At 37.0% G+C, this 22,557-nt stretch overlaps 1 protein-coding gene and 1 long non-coding RNA gene across 4 annotated transcripts; one reads left to right on the top strand and one right to left on the bottom strand.

Annotated features, from left to right (window-relative positions):
- Positions 1–1,877: 1,877 nt before the first annotated feature.
- On the bottom strand, positions 1,878–22,312 carry prrc1 (proline-rich coiled-coil 1). Of its 3 annotated transcripts, none has more exon segments than NM_001007060.2 (9): positions 1,878–3,124; positions 5,513–5,615; positions 8,368–8,471; positions 8,881–9,044; positions 10,503–10,605; positions 10,684–10,826; positions 14,198–14,587; positions 19,229–19,331; positions 22,236–22,312. In NM_001007060.2, coding segments are annotated over 8 exon segments (1,308 nt in total). In that variant the 5' UTR covers positions 19,320–19,331; positions 22,236–22,312; the 3' UTR covers positions 1,878–2,914.
- On the top strand, positions 10,577–13,606 carry LOC147842019 (uncharacterized). The gene is made up of 4 exons (XR_015500948.1): positions 10,577–12,072; positions 12,154–12,496; positions 12,747–13,001; positions 13,070–13,606. It is a non-coding gene; the product is annotated as an uncharacterized LOC147842019 (long non-coding RNA).
- Positions 22,313–22,557: the final 245 nt, after the last annotated feature.

Here is a 22,557-nt window from a genome sequence, read left to right as displayed (position 1 = left end):
AAGCAGCGATTCTATGACGGTTACAAACATTTCAAAATTGCTTATAGAGCAAGTCATTTAAATTAAATTAATTAGCTCACAGTGCTATTTTATTAGATTCGGTATATATAATACTATGTTTACAAAGAGCTGCAATGAGGATTTAGTGAACTTATCATACAGAAGGCTATGTGTTCTATCAACATTAAAATGGACTTTTATCATATTAGAAGGGTCAATCAATCAATCTTTATTTCAAGTGTTCCCACTTAGATTTTGGCATTTATAGCAGGTTTGGCATGCTGTCCCGGGAGAGAACTCTGAGCTCGGAGATATTTGAGCCCAGGGCTCCCGCCCTGTCTAGAAGCATATCAGGGGATCCGAGATCAGGTAGGTCTTGATCACTCCCCCTTTAAAAGGGGAGAAAAAGGAGGAGATGGGGTGGAAGGGGGGATTCTTCCAAAAAGAAGATAAAGCAATAAGGAGAAAGTGATCCATTTATATTAAGCTAGGATCATTCTGATTGGATTAATACTGATTATGGATATATAAATATATATATATATATATATATATATATATATATATATATATATATATATATATATATATATATATATATATATATATATATATATATAGGCTATATATATAACAAGTACTATGGAAGTCAATGATTACAGATTTCCAGCTTTCTTCAAAAAGGCAAACCGATTTGGAATAAGTAAACGAGTAAGTAATGACAAGTTTAATTTTTTTAAAAAAAGGTGAACTATGCCAAAAATATTTAAACAAATTTGTTCATTTTAAAGAGAGATGCTTATAGTCTAATCCTAATCAATGATTTCTGCTTAACGTGTTTGATAAGAGTCCTGACCTGAACATGTTTACATGCCAATATCCAGATACAGTTATAGCGCCACCTGCTGGCAACAGAAAATTATTTATAACTCAGCCAAACAAAGTCCGATCTACCTGAAGATTCACAGGTTAGATGAGATGTCTCTCCTGAAGACATCTATATGCCAACATTGAGTCACAGTCATAGCGCCACCTGCTGACAGAAGGTAGTTTGGCTTACAACTCAACCACACAACGTCCGATCTGCCTGAAAATTCACATGGTTGATAATATTTCTTTACTGAAGGCATCTACATGGCAATCTTGAGTCACAGTTATAGCGCCAGGAGGAAATTTGGCATAAATCTGTGATTTACTCAAGTTCGTTATATATATCGGCTTTAATTATTGTTGTTCGCTCTTCTGTCATTCTGAGGCCACAGGGCGGCAGTGAGCCCGGGTGTGAGGTCCCTATCATCGCTGCTTGTAGCTTTAATTGTTTTATATGTTTCTGTAATGTGACAATATGTGTTGACTCTAAACAATAGGGATTTTCGATTCTTTTAGGCTATATCAATGCAGTTTTCAGTGGGATCTATTGCTTAAAGATATTATCAACTAATTGTGATTTATAAACATGAATAAAGGACAAAATAGGGCTCAAACTTTGTTCAACACACCTCTGAAAGTTTTTAGTATATCTAGAAAGAGCTTGATTTGATGGTTCAGGTGTGTTTAATTGGAGTTGGAACTAAAATGTGCAAGACACCGGCCCTCTAGAACAGAGTTTGGACACCCCTGGAACAGGGCAACACAGTAACTCAGTGGTTAGCACTGTCGCCTCACAACAAGAAGTTTGCTGGTTCGAGTCCTGGCTGGGTCAGTTGGCATTTCTGTGTGGAGTTTGCATGTTCTCCCAGTGTTTGCATGGGTTTCCTCCGGGTGCTCTGATTTCCCCTAAAGACAATGTTTCCTAGTAATGGGTTGCATCCGCTGTGTAAAACATTTGCTGGATAAGTTGGCGGTTCATTCCGCCGTGGCGAATAAAGGGACTAAGCTAAAGTAAAATTTTAATGCATGAAATGACAAAATAAGCATACACCAATAAAAAAGGAAATTTAAAAAAAGGAAAAAAGAACATGATGTTTACAAAATGTTTTACTCATCTGCTGGTCAAAGGCACATCTGTAAAATGCCATGAAATAAAATCATCCACAGTTGTTCTAGAAATATAAACATATAAACAGTTTAAAGGCAGTTTACACTTTTCAATAACTCCTTCAGTCCATGACAGCTTTGGCTTTGACAGCAATCATTTAGTATATATGTTCATGTGCTACACATCAGCTGTCAACTCAGAGGTCATGCTCAGGTGTGCCCTGCATCACTCTGAGTGAATGATCCTGCTGCACATCATCGGAAACACCTATCCATAGAACATATATAGTCAGGTTTTTTTAACGTAACAACATTTAAAGAAGTTGGTTTGTTTACATATGCAGCAAAGCTGGTGATTCTCTTAATCTGAAAGCAGTAAACATTAGCTAACAAGAACCTGCTGTAGGTATAAAAGAAACAAACGTGCAGACACACTTCTGTAACGGCGGTTCAGCTAAAGAGAAATGCTACAAAATGAACTCCAAACCGTAACATCAAAACAATATATTCACAATGTTAAGAATTTTAGCTATCCTTAAAATCCTCCATGTATTTGATTGTAAACTTAAACGAAAGTGTTATACATTGGCATACAGAAAGTCATCATTTCCTTGGTGAGATCTGAATATTCTAAAGGATGTCACTCTGTATGAAATTAGATCATGACGCACAACACGCGTTTCATATTCAACTATTTACATCAGATTGGGATATTGTGGTCAATTTTTAATACCAATCCAACTCGAATGCAATCAATGGAAAAAATATTCAATCAATAATTTAAAAGTTAGATTACAGTTATACTGCCCTGTAACTGGTTTATTTCAGACCTGAAGCCAAAACTCATGATGACACATGAAAAAAAGACACAGAACACCTCGAGCTGGAAGTGTGACGTTGTAAGAATCTGTGGTCTGTAACTAATGGCATTCGACATTCACACTGTCCTGGAGGGCAAACGTAGTTTGTACATGCCAGCCAGAGCTTTGGCGGCCGAGTAGATCATCTGTCGGCGAGACATTCCCGTGAAGGCCTGATGCCAATCTGTGCGGCTGACATTGGGCACATTTCTCTCCAGAACTTCCCCAACAGTCACTAGAAGACCGGACCAGCGGAGGTTGTAATCTGGAGGAGTCAGTGACTGCGCCTGCAGCAAATCAACAAAGGAAAGTTTAAAGCGTGCTTTACAAGCCAATCTACTACACATATTTCACTTCCATGTTATATACTGCTTAAGCACTAAACTATGAAACATTATGCAGTTTGATAGGTAGTAATAGCAACCCGTGCCCTGGAATGTAAGTGGGGAAAAAAAAGAAAAATAAATAAATTAGAGGTCTTTAGAATTACAATATTAAATATTATTTACAATATTATTAGTATTATTAGGGATACAAAGTTAACGTTAGCTCTACAATAAATAATATATAATATATATAATTCTTTCATCTAAGAAATATTGCCAAGTTATGAAGTATGCTATCCATCTCAGATGCAGAAAAGCTAGTTCATGCCAACTGAGCCGAGGTTCGACCCAGCGACCTTCTTGCTATGAGGCGACAGCACTACCTACTGAGCCACTGCCCCGCCTCTAAAAAATATAATTACTGTAAAATATAAATATTGCTGAATAACAGGAGTGTCACAATTTATCATAAAATAGGATAAAACCGCAACAATATGATAATTTAACAATATATTATGATCAAATATTTCAATGTTATTAAGCGATGCTACAATAGTTGTATATGAGATAAGCCTGCAAATATAACTTTTTATTTGATAAAGCTTCATTTGTGTATCTTGAAATAAATAAAGTTATTTTTTTCCCTCTTTAGAACATGATCAAGCCTTTAATTGTCATTTATAAGGCATTTGCGAAGCATTGAAAGTCCTCACTTTAGATCAGGTAGAAGCAATTGCTGATGAGAGATCACCAGCACGAAACCAGGAGCTTTTATTAATTATCACAGTTGACCACTTCCAGTTCTTCAGGTCATCTATCATGCTAAATACATTTTAGGGTTCTTCTATAATGTTGCTCTGAGCAATCTAATAAAACGCATGACATATTAAAGCATCTTTGGTGTTTGGTGACACTACTGGCATGGGTCATGATGAAGTACGTCAAAGTTTTATTCATACCACTCACATACATTCTATAAAAAACATACTTTTCTTATTGTCATGAAGCACATTAAAACTTAATTTTGCTAACTACTCAAGTATTGAGTAGGTATTGAGTTGGGAATTTCAGATGCAGCCAATGACCAGTAGTTAGTATTGGTTATTTATTTATTTTTTTGGTTAACATTCCTTGTAGTATTTGGCAAAATGCAAGAACACACATCAGCAAAATATATAACACTGACTGTTCTTGTGGTTTTTGGATATCGGGACTTTAACAGTAGCTGTTAACATCCCTACTTATTTTGCAAAGCCAATGAGAATGCTTGCTTAACATTTAAGTACTTTAGTTTAATGTAAGCTCGTTCACATTTAAATTTAGTCCGTATCCATGTATGAATTTTTTTATAACTCCGTTTCATAAATATTGAGCTATATTAAGTCTGCATAATTAAGAGCGTGGCCAATTGAGTGACAGCTAGGTCTCGCTGGTCGCAGTCGCTTCACCTCAGCTGATTCCGGCTGATTAGCTGCTGAATTTGGCATATTCATCGTATTTTTGCTTTGTTTTATGTGGCTTTACAGAGTCAGTTGCTTTTTGAAATTATTTATTACAATTATCAGATGCTATGGCATGCTGTGTGCACTTATTTGTGCCCACAAACCATTCATGTGGCCTTCGTTTCCCAGGTTAGTAAAATTTTATGCCTATATACCATATCTACAAATGTATTTGTTTTATTTGAGATCATTTATCATTTACAATTTTCTTTAGAATTTAAATGCACTCCAGAATCTGATATATTGATTAGCTGTAGGCTCTAGGACAGTCGTCTGAAACGTTGTCATACAGTGTTATGCTTAGATTTCATAAATAGCCTTGCATTTACTAACACAGACTATATTTTAAGTGTTTGGAAGTTTTCCTATTGAAAAACATCATAAGAACAATGTTTAGTGGCTCAATGTACTACGACAGTGTTTTTAAAAGACTAAACACTTTATTGATATAGTGTACAACCAATTACATGGGATCAGAAAACAAGTTTCTACCAAAGAAAAGTAAAATGCTAGCAGGCGTCTGTTACTACACTCACGCTCCGCCTCTTTGCCTATGTTTGGTTTCCCCTGGTCGGTTTGCGTGTGCAAACAAAATGGCGATGGTTGGCCACGCCTACTTGTAGCTTCTTTTGCGTTCTTTAGAAACCTATATGGGTAAGTCACGGATACTACGTCCATTTCTATTACAGTCTATGCTTCTTGCACAATCACGTTATGTGCACTTTGGGGAAATGCACATGGAGTGTTTGTAACAATTTTAAGAGCCAAGGTGCATCATTATCGGGAAACCCAGCCTGAACAGTATTCATAAGAAAATGAGTGTGCTGCAGCAGATATGATGTTTTACCTGCTGTACATGCTCAAGGGCCACAGGTGTAGCCTGGGTGAATGTCTCAATGTGAATCCCATATCCAGGATCATCCAAGATCAGACAACCTATATCAAACCACCTGGTGGAAAACATGCATGGTTATTTTCTATACTTTGAAAGCACTATGATATGGTACTCCTCAACATGAAGCACAGCTGTCATCTGCGTGTCTTTGCCTACTTTCTACATATACCCTTTTTCAGTTTTATTTACCATAAGGTTTTTTTCATAAGATGATCAATATGAATGCTACATTATGTAAACTAAGCTATAGATGATCTGTGCTTCTTTTGTTTAAGTAGCAAAAAATATGACATTCATTTTAACACCACAAGTTTCTATTACAAAAGTTACATAAAAGACAAACCAAATATATTTAACATTTAGTTAAGCATAAGTGTCTCGATAAAGGTCAAATGCAGGAATCAAATATTGCCCATTAAGGCAGACATACACACAGAAAATTCTGAAGGTTGGGAAAATGTTCATGCAGACATCATGAGTGAAAATTTTAAGACCTAGCAAATTCCGAAGCAGCAGAGATGAAATTCCATGCAAACATGGACAGAGGAAACATTGTTTTCTTTGCTCTCATTTGCTTTCATTGATTATGAAGATATTGTGATTACTACTCTAAAATATGTTATATTTTTCAGTGGACACATTGAATTTTATTTTAAGAAGCATATGAAATATTTTGGAACAGTAAACTTATCAGGCTATTTAATTAAAATAAATCATAGACCTATCATTCATTAAAAAAACACAGATTTGATAGATCAGAACTTGAAAAAACTTCTTTGAATATTACTCTTTTCTTTGAATATACAGTAAGCCACTGCACTGTTCAGGTCTATAGTGTGTTTGGATGTTTAGAAATGGAATAACAGAAATTTTTTGTGGTTTTAAATCCTACACTTTTCCAAACTGCAGTCAAAGCTTGAAACTGTTTATCGTCCCATGCCTACACCTGATCTTCAAGTCTGTGTGAATTATTAAGCAAAGTGTGTTGTAAACTATCATCTCGGACACCTCATACAGCACTTGCTGATCGGTGACTTTATCCTCCTGATAGGAGAACACACACCTTTTGACTTCAAGCTGGCTGATCACATGGTTTAAAATGTAAAAAACATGAACAAGAGCTCACAAGCTACTTGGCTGTGCTTGTAAATTCCTCTATCAAAGTACGAGCCATGACCATGATCGATGGTTTAAGTGCAACTTCTTCCGATAGACAAAAATAAAAACAATTGCGTACAAGCTTGTACGGCAGCAAAAAATAAAAAATAATAAACATCGCACCATGATTACGAATGGGTAAGGTTTTAACGGTAGAACTACTTTTATCGATACCACTTATCGGTTCGGGACTTTAACAGTTATCTGTACTTTATGTAGCATTTATGTACAAAACTAAAAACTAATTGAACAGAATTAACAGTACTTTTTTAATTATTATGTTTTTAATGTAAAACAAAACCAATAACTGTAAATTAACCAATAACTGTAATATTTTTTTTTCCTGTAAAAGAATGTACAATGGTTTGAGGGACAATGACTCTCAGTTGTTCATAATTTCTTAATATGCATAGTTTATTATTAGGCTATTCATAGGCTATATTTGTAAATACAGCTGATGTAAAAACATTTCTAATGTTTAGGATTTATTTAGGCTACTGCAGAAAAAATGCTCTTTCATTGTAACCGAATGTGTGTGTTTATTTAACTGTTAACGTGATTGACTGCTGGGATAATGATGTGGATGATGTAACGGTGTAACGTTACGGTTACTAGCTAGGCAGTCAAAAACTTTTTGTTACTTTTCATTGCAGTCAATGCACTTTAAAAAGATATTTTCACTTAGCCAGCTTCCACTTATACAAGAAAAACAACTTGCTGCAGTATTGTTGCAACGTGCATTGTCGTTGTCCATTCAGGAAATGCAGCCCGTTTGGTTCACTCTGCAAGCTAGGTGTGTGCGCTTGGCACAAGTCTCCACTAAGTGCGTGCGCACAGCTTAGAACTCTAAAGGCTTTTATACTTGACGCGCTTGTCAGAAAATAAGAGCATTTCTCATGCGAGATGGCAATTGAGCAAATGAATTTCAAATATCGCAAATTAGAAAAGGTCGGTCATTTATAACGCTACTGTAAGTAATGTTTATTCAGCAATAATTCTCCAGTACCGATAGCAAAACTGTTAACGTCAGAGCTTTTCGATACCTCTGCCTTTTATGATGTAGCACCGATACCGATAAAGTACCAAGTTTCGGTACCCATCCCTAACCATGATCCAGCTTTCATATTCCCACGCTTCTTGAAAATACTTCAGGCATTTGGATTTAAGGCCTGGAAAGTGCTTAAAAACAAACACAGGTCCTTGAAAGTTCTTGAATTTGAAATCAAATTAGTTTATGGCGTTATTTCTATGATTGTACTCAATTGTCAAAAACAGAACAAAAAAAACTGACTAACTCTTAAATTAAAAATCTTAAATTTAAATCTTGTACAAAAACACTGACAGTCAATGCACATATTATCAATATTTCAGAAACCACATTTAAATATTACCTGTATTGAATATTTAACATATTTTATTAAAGCTCTTTGAACATTTTTGAAAATGACATTTGTAACAAATATAATGTGTAAGTGAAACAGTCAGTACCTTAAGGAAATACACATGCTGGGTGCGAATTACAAAAGTGCTTGATTTAAAGCTAATGGTGCTTTAAGAATGTCTGTTCAAGAAAGTTTGGGAACTGTGGTTTAAAGTGATGTTTTTACATTTGTGCATTTCAAGTTTTGTCTCAAATTGACTTTTCTTACTTGTCTGGAAAGAGTTCAGCGATGAAGTTTTCCACAGAGACCACAGGCTGCTTCTCATGAATAACAGCAGCACGGCGAAGACTGTCAATGCGCTCCTGAGCTCCCTAAGACACCCATGCAAACTTCAGATTAATATATGTGCTTATATATCATTAGTTGCATGACTAAGTTTCCTACAGTTGTACACATTTAGACGTTGATAGACACTTTAAGAGGAGAATCTTCCCAAAACTGAAAATTCAGTTATCACTTTGTCACAAACCTGTTTGACTTTCTTCGGCTGAAAGCAAAAGAAGAAATTTTCCAAGAAAGCTGGATACATGAAACCATTGACTTCTATAGTATTTTTTTTCCTACTATGGACGTAAGCGGTTACAGGACTTTGGCTTTCTTCAAAATAACCTTTTTTCATGTTTAACAGGATAAAGAAACCTATAAAGGTTTGGAACCACTTTAGGGTGAGTACATTTTAAGATTTGGGTGAATTATCCTTTAAAAAAGAAGAATATTCACCTTGACCCCTGCAGCATATCCCACTGGCTGTGGGGCAATGTTGGACTGACCGGCTTCTCCTGTCACCATGGCCAAACCAAACACCTCCTGAAATGCATCCCGTACCGCTGCCACCTTCACTTCCTTATCTGACGTCACAACAATGTCCACATCTCCTCCAGATTCTTACAAACACAAACCATTCAATAATGACATATAAACAAGAAGAAGTGCATTTTCAACATCCTGTTCCTACAGCATTTCTCAACTTAGCAATGTAAACATACTCCGAACAGAAGAACCATAGAAATGAAATGCTTTAAGTTTTGTTTTGTTTTTTGCAAATATAGCGGTGGACAGATTTTTGAGATCAAATAAAAAAAGTGGGGAGCCATTATCGGCATTAACATGCTGCGTTAACGCGAGACTCTTATTGCACGATTGAAAAAATATATATCGCCGTTAATCTATTCTCAAAGTTGGGTTGAGAGCTGGGTCTATTGGGTCTATTCTATGCAAGGTATGATGACTTTCACCTTGATATTTTAGCGCGGATGTATACGTAACCAGTGAGCCATCTGACAAAAAAAAAGTGCACTTCTGAATCAAATCTGCAAGATGCCCTTCTGGATCTTACTTCGAAGACACTACTTACTACATTTACATAGACATCAGTAATGTAGTCTTTTGCCCTAATAGCCAATAATATAATTAAGGGTTTTACATGAAGTGATTTCATGTAAGAGTTTCCTGTAATTTTGAGTGACTTTAACTGCAGTTTGGCAGTTTCACCTTCACTCACGAACATTTCATTCATGCCCCCGTGACAAACTGGGGTATTAGATGCAAATAAGGAGTAAGGACTGGTGAGAGACTTATGGAAATTAATAACGCATGGCGAATGGAAAGAAAAAAAACTTCCGCATTTTGCTTTGTGTGTGTGTGTGTGTGTGTGTGTGTGTGTGTGTGCGGTCCTTTACTGACAGCCATGTGTGTGGATCTTGTCGGAAAATTTGGCTAAAAGTCCAACATGACGGTAATCGTTTGATCGTGGTGTTTACTTCAATAATGCCACTAATATATGCATACTCCACATCTTAGTTCCATTTCTGTTTGGTTCAGTTATGACTTTAGTCGGATTTAGGTGATCAAAAATCACTGTTTCGAGCTTATGTAGACCTACAGTTCAAAATTGATGTTTAACCGAATAAACAGTTTGTAAACACAAGTACATCTTATTGAACATCATTTATTTTCATCACCAATTATCATAGTAGAACAGTCTCTCAAGCAGTTTGTGATGCATTTTGGAAACAGGAGATGAGCCCCTGGTCTAATGTGCCACCTGGCTTGAGAAACCCGTTCCTAAAGACTTACTTTTAGTCAATATTTGGGTAGCACACATAATCTGAATGCCTTCGTCAGAATTCAAATGAACAATTTTAATCTGGATTAATTCCTAGATTACAGTGCGATTAATCTAGATTAAAAAATACATCTATGCCCACCTATAATAAAAACTTAAGTAAAATTCACATAAAATCAAACTGAATTTGTCATTAAACCATCTTCGTAAATAAAGTAAAATAAAATTCTCTTTTTATCAACAATATAAATCTAAACACCAACATATCATTACTCACTGATATAAGGTGCCATTCCAGGATCCAACGTGGTGATCATGGACTCCACAGAGTGTTTGGTTTTATCCAAGACGGTCTTGACCATTGGGTTTCCAGCAACACCCTGTGATTAAAACACATCTGGATCAGGACATGTTAAGCACACGTATACCTAGCCTTAAGTATACACGTGTGCAGTTACCTTGATGAAGCCCCATAATCCACCAGGTGCGTTGCTGTCCGGAGTGACTCTGGGATCTTCAACATCCTCAGGAAATGTAATGGGTGAGCTGACATCTAACCCTCCAGACACTGGCTGCTGCATCATGGGATTAGTAACAATCCCTGTAAAAACATTTTCTCATCAGCATTGATAATATGGGGAGAAGCAGTGGCGCAGTAGGTAGTGCTGTCGCCTCACAGCAAGAAGGTCGCTGGTTCGAGCCTCGGCTCAGTTACCATTTCTGTGTGGAGTTTGCATGTTCTGCCTGCGTTCGCCTGGGTTTCCTCCGGGTGCTCCGGTTTCCCCCACAGTCCAAAGAAATGTGGTACAGGTGAATTGGGTAGGCTGAATTGTCCGTAGTGTACGAGTGTGTGTGAGAACGTGTGTGTGGATGTTTCCCAGAGATGGGTTGTGGCCGGGAGGGCATCCGCTGTGTAAAAACTTGCTGGATAAGTTGGCGGTTCATTCCGCTGTGGTGACCCCGAATTAATAAAGGGATTAATCTGACAAGAAAATGAATTAATGAATGAATGATTGATAATATGATATTTAATTCCTATAATGAAGCTAAGGGGTTAGATCTGGGCCCGAAATCATCTGTCATGTCCTTATGTAGTGTAATATTTTAAAATAATTTAGAAGTGGCAGTCTTTAGTGATTATCTAGTATATCCATTTAACCTCAAAATGTTCAATTATGTATCAACAAGTTTACATCCCATGTTCACTCAACAGCTAAAAAATAATGCAGGTTAGCTTACTCATTTCTGCTTTCTTCCCACTTAATAACTGAAAGTCTGTTGTAGTCTATAAAGGATGAGGAAGGTCTCAGATTTCATCAAAAATAACTTAACCTATTTAAGCGCACCGGCACTATAGTTGCCGAAGTTCATAGTTGCCCTTTTCCTTTTATGAGTAATTATCTACAAGTTGTATGTTTAATTTCTCAATGTCAAGCAAGAAAACAACCAAATAAAAGATTTTAAGAAAAAAAAAATAATTGATTTAATTTCTGTCACATAACTTCCTACAACTTCCTACCCCTTATTCCAGGAGGCAAAATGGATGCAAGCCCTCCCAAATAAAGCCAATTTTCATCATACTAAAATGTTTTTTTGTTCACAAATGTACAGTTGAAGTCAGAATTATTAGCCCCCCTGAATTATTGGCACCCCTGTTTATTTTTTCCCCAATTTCTGTTTAATGAAGGGAAGATTTTTTCAGCACATTTCTAAGCATAAGTTTTAAAAACTTATTTCTAATAACTGATTTATTTTATCTCTGCCATGATGACAGTAAATAATATTTTACTTAATATTTTTCAAGACACTTCTATACAGCTTAAAGTGACATTTAAAGGTTTAACTAGGTTAATAAGGTGAACTAGGCAGGTTAGGGTAATTAGGCAAGTTATTGTATAACGATGGTTTATTCTGTAGAAAAAAATTAGCTTAAAGGGGCTAATAATTTTGTCTCTAAAATCGTTTTAAAAAAATTCAAAACTGCTTTTATTCTAGCCGAAATAAAACAAATAAGACATTCTCCAGAAGAAAAAATATTATCAGACATATTGTAAAAATTTCCTTGCTCTGTCAAACATCATTTGGGAAATATCAAAAAGAAAAAAAAAATCAAAAGGGGGGTAATATTTCTGACTTTAACTGTGTATCAATATAATCATAAAGGTCTCTAGAGTTGTCCAAATAAAGAAAATCCTTCAAGAGATCTAAAGTTTTTGTATACTTTGTCAAATGTTTAATTGGCAACTATAGCTGCCGGTGGGGAAATACCTTGTAAGTATAAATCATGGGGAATCAAGGAATAATGTGTTAATAAGTTATTGAATCGAGGTTATTGGTCTTGTTTAATTATTTCTGCCTTCATAATACACCATCTAAACATAATCATCTAATAAAGCTGCATGTTAATGGAAAAAAATGATAATATCAATTATTTTGCTCAAATTGTTTATCACGATTAATAGTGACGATTATTTGAAACTAAACAGCACATTCTATCTGCCTCCTCATTCATAAACAGCAGGTCGCGCTTGATCAAATCTATTCTTAAAATGTCTTAAAATTATGTGTGGGAATTCAGGTTGGATTTTGTGTTATTTATTATTTTCTAATGCATCCCACTCGTTTAAAATGTAAATGTTGATAAAAGGTCTCATCTCTGAAAGAGGAATTTGGCATTTGTTCACTACTTGCTTCAAAGCATCTTTAGCAGCTGCATCAGCTCGCTCATTTCCTGAAAGCCAGACAAACCCAGCTAAAAATGATGCGATTTGTAATTGTCGAACTTTAGTAAAAATATTACCAATCAAAGGATGATTATTCTTTGAAGATTCCATAACTAACTAGAGTCTGTAAAAATTAGAGATTTCTTTTGTTGGGCATTTTCTATATACTCTAATGTTAAAAGTAAAGCGCGGGCTTCAACCCGCCACATCTGAAATCTACCCGCATTTGAATTATTAGACCGCTTGTTTATTTTTTTCCCCGATTTCTGTTTAACCACGAGAAGATTTTTTTCAACATTTCTAAACATTATAGTTTTAATAACTAATTTTAATAACTGATTTATTTTATCTTTGCCATGATGACAGTACATAATATTTGATTAGATATTTTTCAAGACACTTCTATACAGCTTAAAGTGACATTTAAAGGCTTAACTAGGTTAATTAGGTTAACTAGGCAGGTTAAAGTAATTAGGAAAGTTATTGTATGATAATGGTTTGTGCTGTTGACAGTCGAGAAAAAATATAGCTTAAAGGGGCTTATAATTTTGTCCCTAAAATGGTGTTTAAAAAATGAAAAACTGCTTTTATTCTAGCCGAAATAAAACAAATAAAACTTTCTCCAGGAGAAAAAATATTGTCAGACATATTGTGAAACTTTCCTTGCTCTGTTAAACATCATTTGGAAAATATTTTAAATTAATAAAATATTTAAAATTTAAATGAAAAAAGGGGGCAAATAATTCAGCTGTATATGTAACTTTTTAATTGATCTTTTTGACACACTTTAAGACAAATAGATGAATTCTTTGTGATAGATTATTTTCAGGGGGTTCATATCAAATGGTTGTCTAATTTTAATAATAATAAATGTGTTTATGAACATAAATTGATCTGTTGAAAGCAGTTGTTTTGAGTTAGAATGCTAAATGTTCTCCTCCTATTCAAATTTTACACTGAAGGGTTCTTGCCACATAATTGCTCCCCATTCAAATACAATTTTCTTGAAAAAAAAAATCAAAAACCTGGAGAAAATATAAGCAAAACATGCTCATGTAGGACGCTACTAACAAGGCTACATGCATGAAAACATTTTTAAAAACTTGAGCACAAATGGATTAATCTGTGTTTTGAATATAAATGATCGTCTCAGCGTTTAGAACAACATGAGTGTGATTAATTAATAACATCATTTTCACTTTTGGGTGAACTAACACCAAGCGAGCATTTTTTAAACGTTGAGTGTTACCTGGCATAGGTGAGGCACTGGAGAAACTGGGCATCAATGGCGTCTGAGGTGTGCGCCCTGCATGGCCACGGGTGATGTCATATCCTCCGCTAACAGAGAAGCCAGTGGTGGGAGGGCCCATTGGAGGGGCAGAGAGAACCGGGCCCAGAGGGGGACCGGTGCTGAGTGGAGGACCGGCAGCTGGAGAGGCAAATGAAGCACTAGGGATGCCATATGGACCACTCAGACCCAGCGGAGATGATATTGAGCTGAGAGGGAGAGGAGGAACAGAAGACTGCATGGGTGGCAGCGTGGAAGTTAAAGCCACTGAGGGAACAGGGCTGGAAAAATCTCCTGGGGTAAAAGCAGAGATGCCAGAAGGACTAGGGACAGTTTGAGGACGAGTGGCACCTAAAAACAAGAAAAGTGAGATGCATGTGTAAGAGGCCATATTATCATATGCATTTGTTTATATGACAAAACTGACTCAAGAAGGTCCATACTGACTCCAAAGGCAGATACTGATAAGATCGGGGCCTGATATGTGGACTTTGGGGGTTTTATGATGTGGTCACATGTTGATTGGTCAGTTTGAATGTCTCAGCATTTGGCCTTTAGTCACATGGTCAAGAAAGATACAAAATAGGTGTAAAACTATGCTCTTTTCCCTTTTCCTGGCCTGCTTCTCTCCTGCTCTGCTCCTCTCCTCCTCTGGAGTCTATCTTCTCTGACTCTACTGCAGTCAGGCTAACTTCTGGGCCTGCTCTCTTTGTCTCTCTCTCCCTCCCCCTGCGTCTCTTCGTCTACCTCTGGTAACTCTAATTTTACATTTAAGCTGGGTACTATTAATATCATATGTTTTATCGCTTCATATTTTATCATTTTATGCAGTTATTTTAAACTTAATTCAGTTGTAACCATCCAGAATTATTGACATTAAATCATCTCATTTTCAAGTATTTGTGAAATACTTTTGATTTAACATCAACATTTAATTGTTCCATATTGCAATACAATACAATCACATAATATCAACGCTCTCCCACATTTTAAGCTATTAATACTGCCCTTCATTATTTCCATTTATGGTCTAAAATTGCAGAAAAATGGTTTGACCAGAAATGTAGTTTTTTACCATGCTGATAACTTTGTCGCCCGGCAGAACTACATTTTGAACCGCTGTGGTTAAAACCAATTCTTAAACATGCATGAGACAGGGATGTGACAAAAAGCAGTGTGATCCCATGGGAATAATAAGACACTTGTGCTGTATATTAATGAAACAGTTAATAGCCTAATATTGCATCTTAGGCCCTGTTTACACTAATGCGTTTTAGTTTTAAAATGCATAAGTTTCACTAAGGCCCTGTTTACACTAATGCGTTTTCGTTTTAAAATGCATAAGTTTCACTAAGGCCCTGTTTACACTAATGCGTTTTCGTTTTAAAACGCATAAGTTTTGCTACGGTTACGCCATCCGTCCACACTACGCTGGAGTTTTCAGGCGCCGAAAACGAAGCGTTTTGGAAACCCTGGAGAGCCCGTTTTCATTCTGAAACGCTGCTGCTCCGTCTCAGTGTGGATGGGGAAAAACGGAGACATCTGAAAACAGAGGCGGGGCTGCCGAGATTCGCTAACTGATTGGGGCTTTTGTGTCATTGCGTATCCTTCTCTTATTTGCCAAGCTCCTATCACATGACTATAACACATGGCTTTAATGCTACCGGAAGACTTCAGACCAGCCTTCACTGTAAACAACAACATGGATTGGACACAGAAATGGGAGCACTGTTTGCACTGTTGTCTGTTTTAGGCGCCATTGTACAGTTATTTATTTGTTACGTTTAGTAACAACTCGACCTCATCGTCTGTCCACAAAAATACCTCTCTTGCTTTTTTTCCATTGCGTTTATTGTTTAACCGGTGTTTGTTGACTAACAATAACCAAATGCCAAGCGAGACACATGCTTCCTGTTTATACTAGAATGCGCATGTCCAGAGTGCGCGAATGGTCATGTGATACATGTTTTTGGTGGTGTGGTGTGGACGGAGATATGTTCAGAAACACAAGGTGAAACGATAGTGTGGACGCGGATCGTTCTTATCTAAAACGCCGTTTTAAAACTAAAACACACTAGTGTAAACGGGGCCTTAGTCTTGGTAGATGGCACATAAATATGTTGCAAAAAAAATAAAACTATGTATTCTTGGGTTGTATCTTCTTGACAAATCTAAAGTTATACATAGTTTTCCAAAAACCTAAAATAACTTTTTTTTAAATCTATATTATGTAAAGACACATTTCCAAGTTTGCTTGAGGTTTTTGGGGTGAACGCCATGCCAGCTTCTATAGATGATTTAATGGCAATAAAAAGTATAGTGGAGGTTTATTCCGGATAATTTATTTTTGCTGAAAACTGTACAACTGTATTTGGATTAACATTGTTAAAAATGGTTTCAAAAGAATAAACTAAATTAAATAAATTTCTCATAGAATTAAAAACAACACAATCCAACTGAACTTTCTTCATAAGTGCTTTAACAAATATAAGATGTAAGAGGATATTTGATAAGAGGATAATCGATCTAATTTTTTCAGGACACTTTTTCAGTTACGTTCCCAATGTGTCACATGACCCCGCTCTCTTAACTTAGCAGCCACATCTGATCTCTGGTCAACGAGGACGATGGAGTCATTCTTGAGCCTTACTTTGCACTACATTGACGATGATCGAAAGCTGCACCAGAGATGCCTGTAGATGGCATATAAAACTTGTCCTTGAACTACAGGAGCAAAAAAAAAGTTTAAATAAATAAAATAATCATTCATTAATTAAAAGTAATTAAAAGTATTAAAAATTAAGTAAAAATGTTCAATCAATCAAGATTTAGATTTTAGACCCTATGAGAGGATCTTCTCCATGTATTAAAAATATGTATGTCATCCTGCAGTGACAGATTCTACAAGGGGTAAAAACAATCTGATCCTACCTGTTGGAAAACGTGTAGAAGTTTCTTTTACCAACATTAGGGCTAATTTCATGAAGTTTGTTTTGGGGTTTTTTCAATGCAGATCTCATTCTCTTTACTTATTTTTTATTAATCTATCAACAAATTGTTGGTTTCAGATGCGAAGGAGGTTTTTTAGATGCGAAGGAGGAAATAAACTGTGATTTCCAAGACAGTTTATTTCCCGAATTGTAATTCCCATCAGGGCAATAATGCAATTTGACTTCCAGTAAGTTCTGCTTAGGAGGGCGCCATGGTGGCGCAGTGGGTAGCACGATTGCTTCAAAGCAAAAAGGCCAACGGTTTGAGTCCAAGCTGGGTCAGTTGGCATTTCTGTGTGGAGTTTGCATGTTCTTCCTGTGTTCTGGTGGTTTTCCTCTGGGTGCTCTGGTTTTCCCCACAGTCCAAAGACATGCGGTATAGATGAACTGAACGAGCTCAATTGGCCATAGTGTATGGGTGTTTCCCAGTGTTGGGTTGCGGCTGGAAGGGCACCCGCTGCGTAAAACATCTATGCTGAATAAGTTTGCGGTTCATTCCGTTGTGGCGACCCCTGATTAATAAAGGGACTAAGCTGAAATGAAAATGAATAAATGAATGAAGTTCTGCTTCGGGGTGGGGTGGTGGCACAGTGGGTAGCACTGTCGCCTCACAGCGAGAATATCACTGGTTCAAGCTTTGGCTGGGTCAGTTGTCATTTCTGTGCGGAGTTTGCATGTTCTCCCCGTATTCATGTGGGTTTCCTTCGGGTGCTCCGGTTTTCACCACAAGTCCAAAGACATGCTATAGGTGAATTGAGTAAGCTAAACTGTCCATAGTGTATATGTGAATGAGAGTGTATGGGTGTTTCCCAGTGATGGGTTGCAGTTGGAAGGGCATCTGCTGCAAAAAACATATGCTGGAAAAGTTGGCGGTTCATTCCGCTGATGCGACCCCTGATTAATAAAAGAACTAAGCTAAAAGAAAATAATTGAATGAATGTTCTGCTTATCTTAAAACATTATATTAAATCTCTAAATATTGCAAACATTTTTACATGTTCAAATCTAACCTTACCCCATCATCACATGTAGATTGATAATGTCACTGCAGCAGGAATAAATTTTTTGCAATTATAATAGATTTAAAAAGAAGATGCACTAAAATACGTTTTAGCAAATATTTAAGTCTTCTCCACTGAGAGGTTTGAAAGTGTTAGGTGCACAGAAATATACACACGTTTGTCAGATGTAAACAAATACATCAAAGAATATCAAGTTATTTTTGAATATGATTGTGTTGGTTTTCCTTTTAATCAGATTATTTCAGGTATATACCCATTCCATGCTGACTGAAACTTCATCTACCCAAGCCAAATGAGACTGATCTAGGAAGAAGTTTCAGTCCGAGTCAATCATTTGATTACCAATAAATTACTAAGAAGTAAACAACATAATTTTCAACATAATTTTCTGTAAATATTACATATTGTTTATCTACGATTGCACTTTAGAACTTATACCTATATCCTGCACTTGCTGCTATTGCATTGCTGGTTAGACCTCAACTATATTTAGTTGCCTTGTACTTGCAAGCTGAAGTTGTTTTGAATAATGTATTGAACATATTGAATAGACTGTACCAAGATTTGTATTAAGTTTATTTATCTGTTACTACTATTGTATTTTAATGTATTTTGTAATATTGTATAACCTTTGTTTTAACCTCTTTGACAATGTTTAAAATTAAAATTGTTAAAAAATGAATAAATAAAAAATAAATAATAACCTGAGTCCCTGACCAAAAAATATCTTATGGCTATATGAAGTGCACGTCTCTCTTAACTAGGTCAGAATTTTCCTAGATGTCTGCTTACATTGATAATTGAGTATGACTCCCACGTTTGAATCAAACTACATTTGTGCAACCATGTCATGATGTCCATGTTTAAACGTTATACATTCAAAGCTTCCATTAAGTGAGTTTGTGTGCATAATCAAAGATGAGCCACTGCCTTCACTGACAGTAAATACACAGAAAACAGCATAGCGCATTGGGCATTACCGCTGGTGAGTGGTGGAGGACTGGCAACCACTGTAGATGGAGGTGGAGGGGTAGCGGGTGGTGTGCTCTCTATACCACTCTCTTCCATCATCTTCACTCTGTTCTGCGGGTAATGAAGATGTTAAAACATCAAGAAGCTGCACAGTTTAAATAAGATGCTATAAGAGTGCTGCAATCTATTCATAAACTTAACAGTGTTAATAAATATGACAAGTAAAAATACAGCATAATGAACATACAAATCATCATTTGATTAAACTGAATAATCCAAATGATATTGTTTCTTAGTACTTCAATCTATTCACTCAGTAAAACAGCTAAACATTTCTAAATTAATATAAATTTACTTGGGAAGACGTTTTCAAAATAAAGTATGCACAAGTTGTGCACAATTAAAGTAAATGCATGTAGAAGCATTGTCATAGTCCCTCAAGCGTGTCCTGGGTCTTCCCCGAGGCCTCCTCCCGGTGGGACATGCCTGGAACACCTCCCTAGGTAGGCGTCCATGAGGCATCCGAAACAGATGCTTGAGCCACCTCAGCTGACTTCTCTCTATGTCTCCCGGGTGTCAGAGCTCCTTACCCTATCCATAAGGGTGCGCCCTGCCACCCTGCGAAGGAAACTCATTTATATCTGAGATCTTGTCCTTTCGGTCATGACCCAAAGCTTATGACCCTAGGTGAGAGTAGGAATGTAGATTGACTGGTAAATCAAGAGCTTTGCCTTTTGGCTAAACTCCTTCTTTAGCACAAACGACCGGTACATCGACCGAATTACTGCTGCCACTGTACTGATCCGCCTGTCAATTTCACGCTCCATCCTTCCCGAACAAAACCCCAAAATACTTGAACTCCTCCACCTGGGCTACCGTTCCACCTCCCGCACAAGCTCTGGCTCCTTCCCTTCCAGAGAGCTGACATTCTATGTCCCAAGAGCCAGTTTCTGTGCCTGACGATCGTGTTGTCGTGGTCCTAACCTTCGACCATCACCTGTTCCACAATGCACCGGCCCCTTACGGCTCCCCCTGCAGGTGGTGAGCCTGCAAAAGGATGGTCCAATGTTGCACCTTCGGGCTAAGCCTAGCTGGGTTCCGTAGGAAAAAAAGCAGCCACTAGTCGCTCTCATATGAGCCCCAACCTCAAGCCTGGCTCCAAGGTGGGGCGCTGGCTGCGCCACACTGGGCGACGTCACTGTCAATGATGTTTTTGTACTCATAAGGTGTTTTTGAACCAAACTTAGACTGACCTGTCACCTAAAACCTTTTTGCATTGGGTAACCCTACCAGGGGGGCGAAGCAATGGTGCAGTAGGAAGTGAGGTCGCCTCAATTCAATTCAATTCAATTCAGCTTTATTTGTATAGCGCTTTTACAATGTAGATTGTGTCAAAGCAGCTTCACATAAATGGTCATAGTAACTGGAACAGTGTGGTTCAGTAACTGGAACAGTGTGGTTCAGGTTTTAGTGTTTAAGTTCAGTTCAGTTCAGTTTAGCTCAGTTCAGTGTGATTTAATCATTACTGAGAGTTCAAACACTGAAGAGCCAATTCATCGATGTGTAGCTCTACCAATCCTGAACCTTGCGAGGCAGTGGCGACAGCGGAGAGGGAAAAAAAACTTCACCTGATGGGAGTGAAGAAAAAAAACCTTGAGAGAACCAGACTCAGTTAGGCATGACCATTTTAATTTCTCCGCTGGCCAAAAGTCTTGTGCAGAACTTCATTCGCCGTGGTTTAGGCTGGAAGATGGCAAGAAGGTCTCTGGTTCGAGCCTTGACTCAGTTGGCGTTTCTGTGTGGAGTTTGCATGTTCTCCCTGCGTTCGCGTGGGTTTCCTCCGGGTGCTCCGGTTTCCACTACAGTCCAAAGACATGTGGTACAGGTGAAGTGGGTAAGCTAAATTGTCCGTAGTGTATAAGTGTGTGTGGATGTTTCCCAGAGATGGGTTGCAGGCTGGAAGGGCATCCGCTGCGTACAAACTTGCTGGATAAGTTGGCGGTTCATTCTGTTGTGGCGATCCCGGATTAATAAAGGGATTAAGCCGACAAGAATATGAATGAATGAATGAATGAATGAATGAATGAAACCCTACCAGGGGCATTTAGCCCCGACAACATAGCTCTTAGGATCACTCAGGCACTCCACCACGATATGCTGTTCATGGCACATATTGTTATTGTTAAAATAAATCTGTTAATTTTGATGCATTTTCCAGAAAACAATATGCATTGTTACTTTGTTTCTCAAGTAAAGTTATCTTAACTTGATTGAAACTCAATTGTTTTGTTTTTACGTTTTCACAGGAAAACAATTAGGCGAGGAACACAGCCACATGAAACCTTTTCCTGAGATATGTACTAAAACATAACCACATCACAGTTAAAGTGTAAACCAGCAGTAGTCAAACACTGCACAGAAACTCATCCCTGCCATTAGCAGTTTCCTGTCTAATGAGGACATCCGGAACTGTACGTTCATAACAAATATCAAGACATTTGCTCCCTAAGGTATTTAAATGAATTTGTTATGATTGACGATGTCATTTAATTAAATTCATTATATAAATATGACTACTAATAAATTATTGAAAGGACTAAAAGCGTTGTAGTTTTCATAATGTTAGTATTAATGTCTAAAAATCTTCTTAAAATATAAATCATCAATTATTAAGCTGGTAATGCACCAAATTGTATTATAGAAGTAACGTTCAAACTCAAGAGTACGCGTTGAGACGACATAATAAACTCAGTTGATCACTCACTGATTTATAAGAAAATGATTACTGTACAGACATATTCAGTGGTTCACATTAGGAGCGCAAATTACTCCACGTCACATTTAACTTGTATTACTTACAATCTTTAATTCACTGGTTTCTCATTCAAGATCTAATGTATTGAAGTAGTAGTGATCAGCTCAGATATCTAATGTCTTTGTTATTCTAGCTTTTAGCAGCAACATTTCATGCAGACAACACAATTTAATCTATTATTGAAGAAGAATCATAGTTACCTGATGCGATCAAAACCGAGTATAATGTTGAAACGGGAGCAGCTGAAGTGCGAAATACAGTGGACACGGCGGCGCTCTGATGACGTCACGCAGTGCCACGTCTGAAGCTGAGACGTGCGATTCAACAAAACAGTTTAGAGTTTTTATAATGTAGCAGCAAATAATTTAGAAGTTGTTAAGAAGTTGTAGAAACACCACACAAAACGGTTAAACAAAAAAAAAGCAAAACAAAATGGTAACATCGGAAGTCACAAAGACTGACTCGTTTTAGCGAATCGGCTCTTTTGAATCATTCATTTTGACTGAATTTTTTTCCAAACTG

Source organism: Danio rerio, chromosome 10 (assembly GCF_052040795.2).
Source record: "Danio rerio strain M-AB ecotype USA chromosome 10, GRCz13ab, whole genome shotgun sequence".
Classification (NCBI taxonomy): domain Eukaryota; kingdom Metazoa; phylum Chordata; class Actinopteri; order Cypriniformes; family Danionidae; genus Danio; species Danio rerio.
The sequence above is the reverse complement of the archived record's forward strand: the minus strand, read 5'-3'. Positions and strand labels throughout refer to the sequence as shown.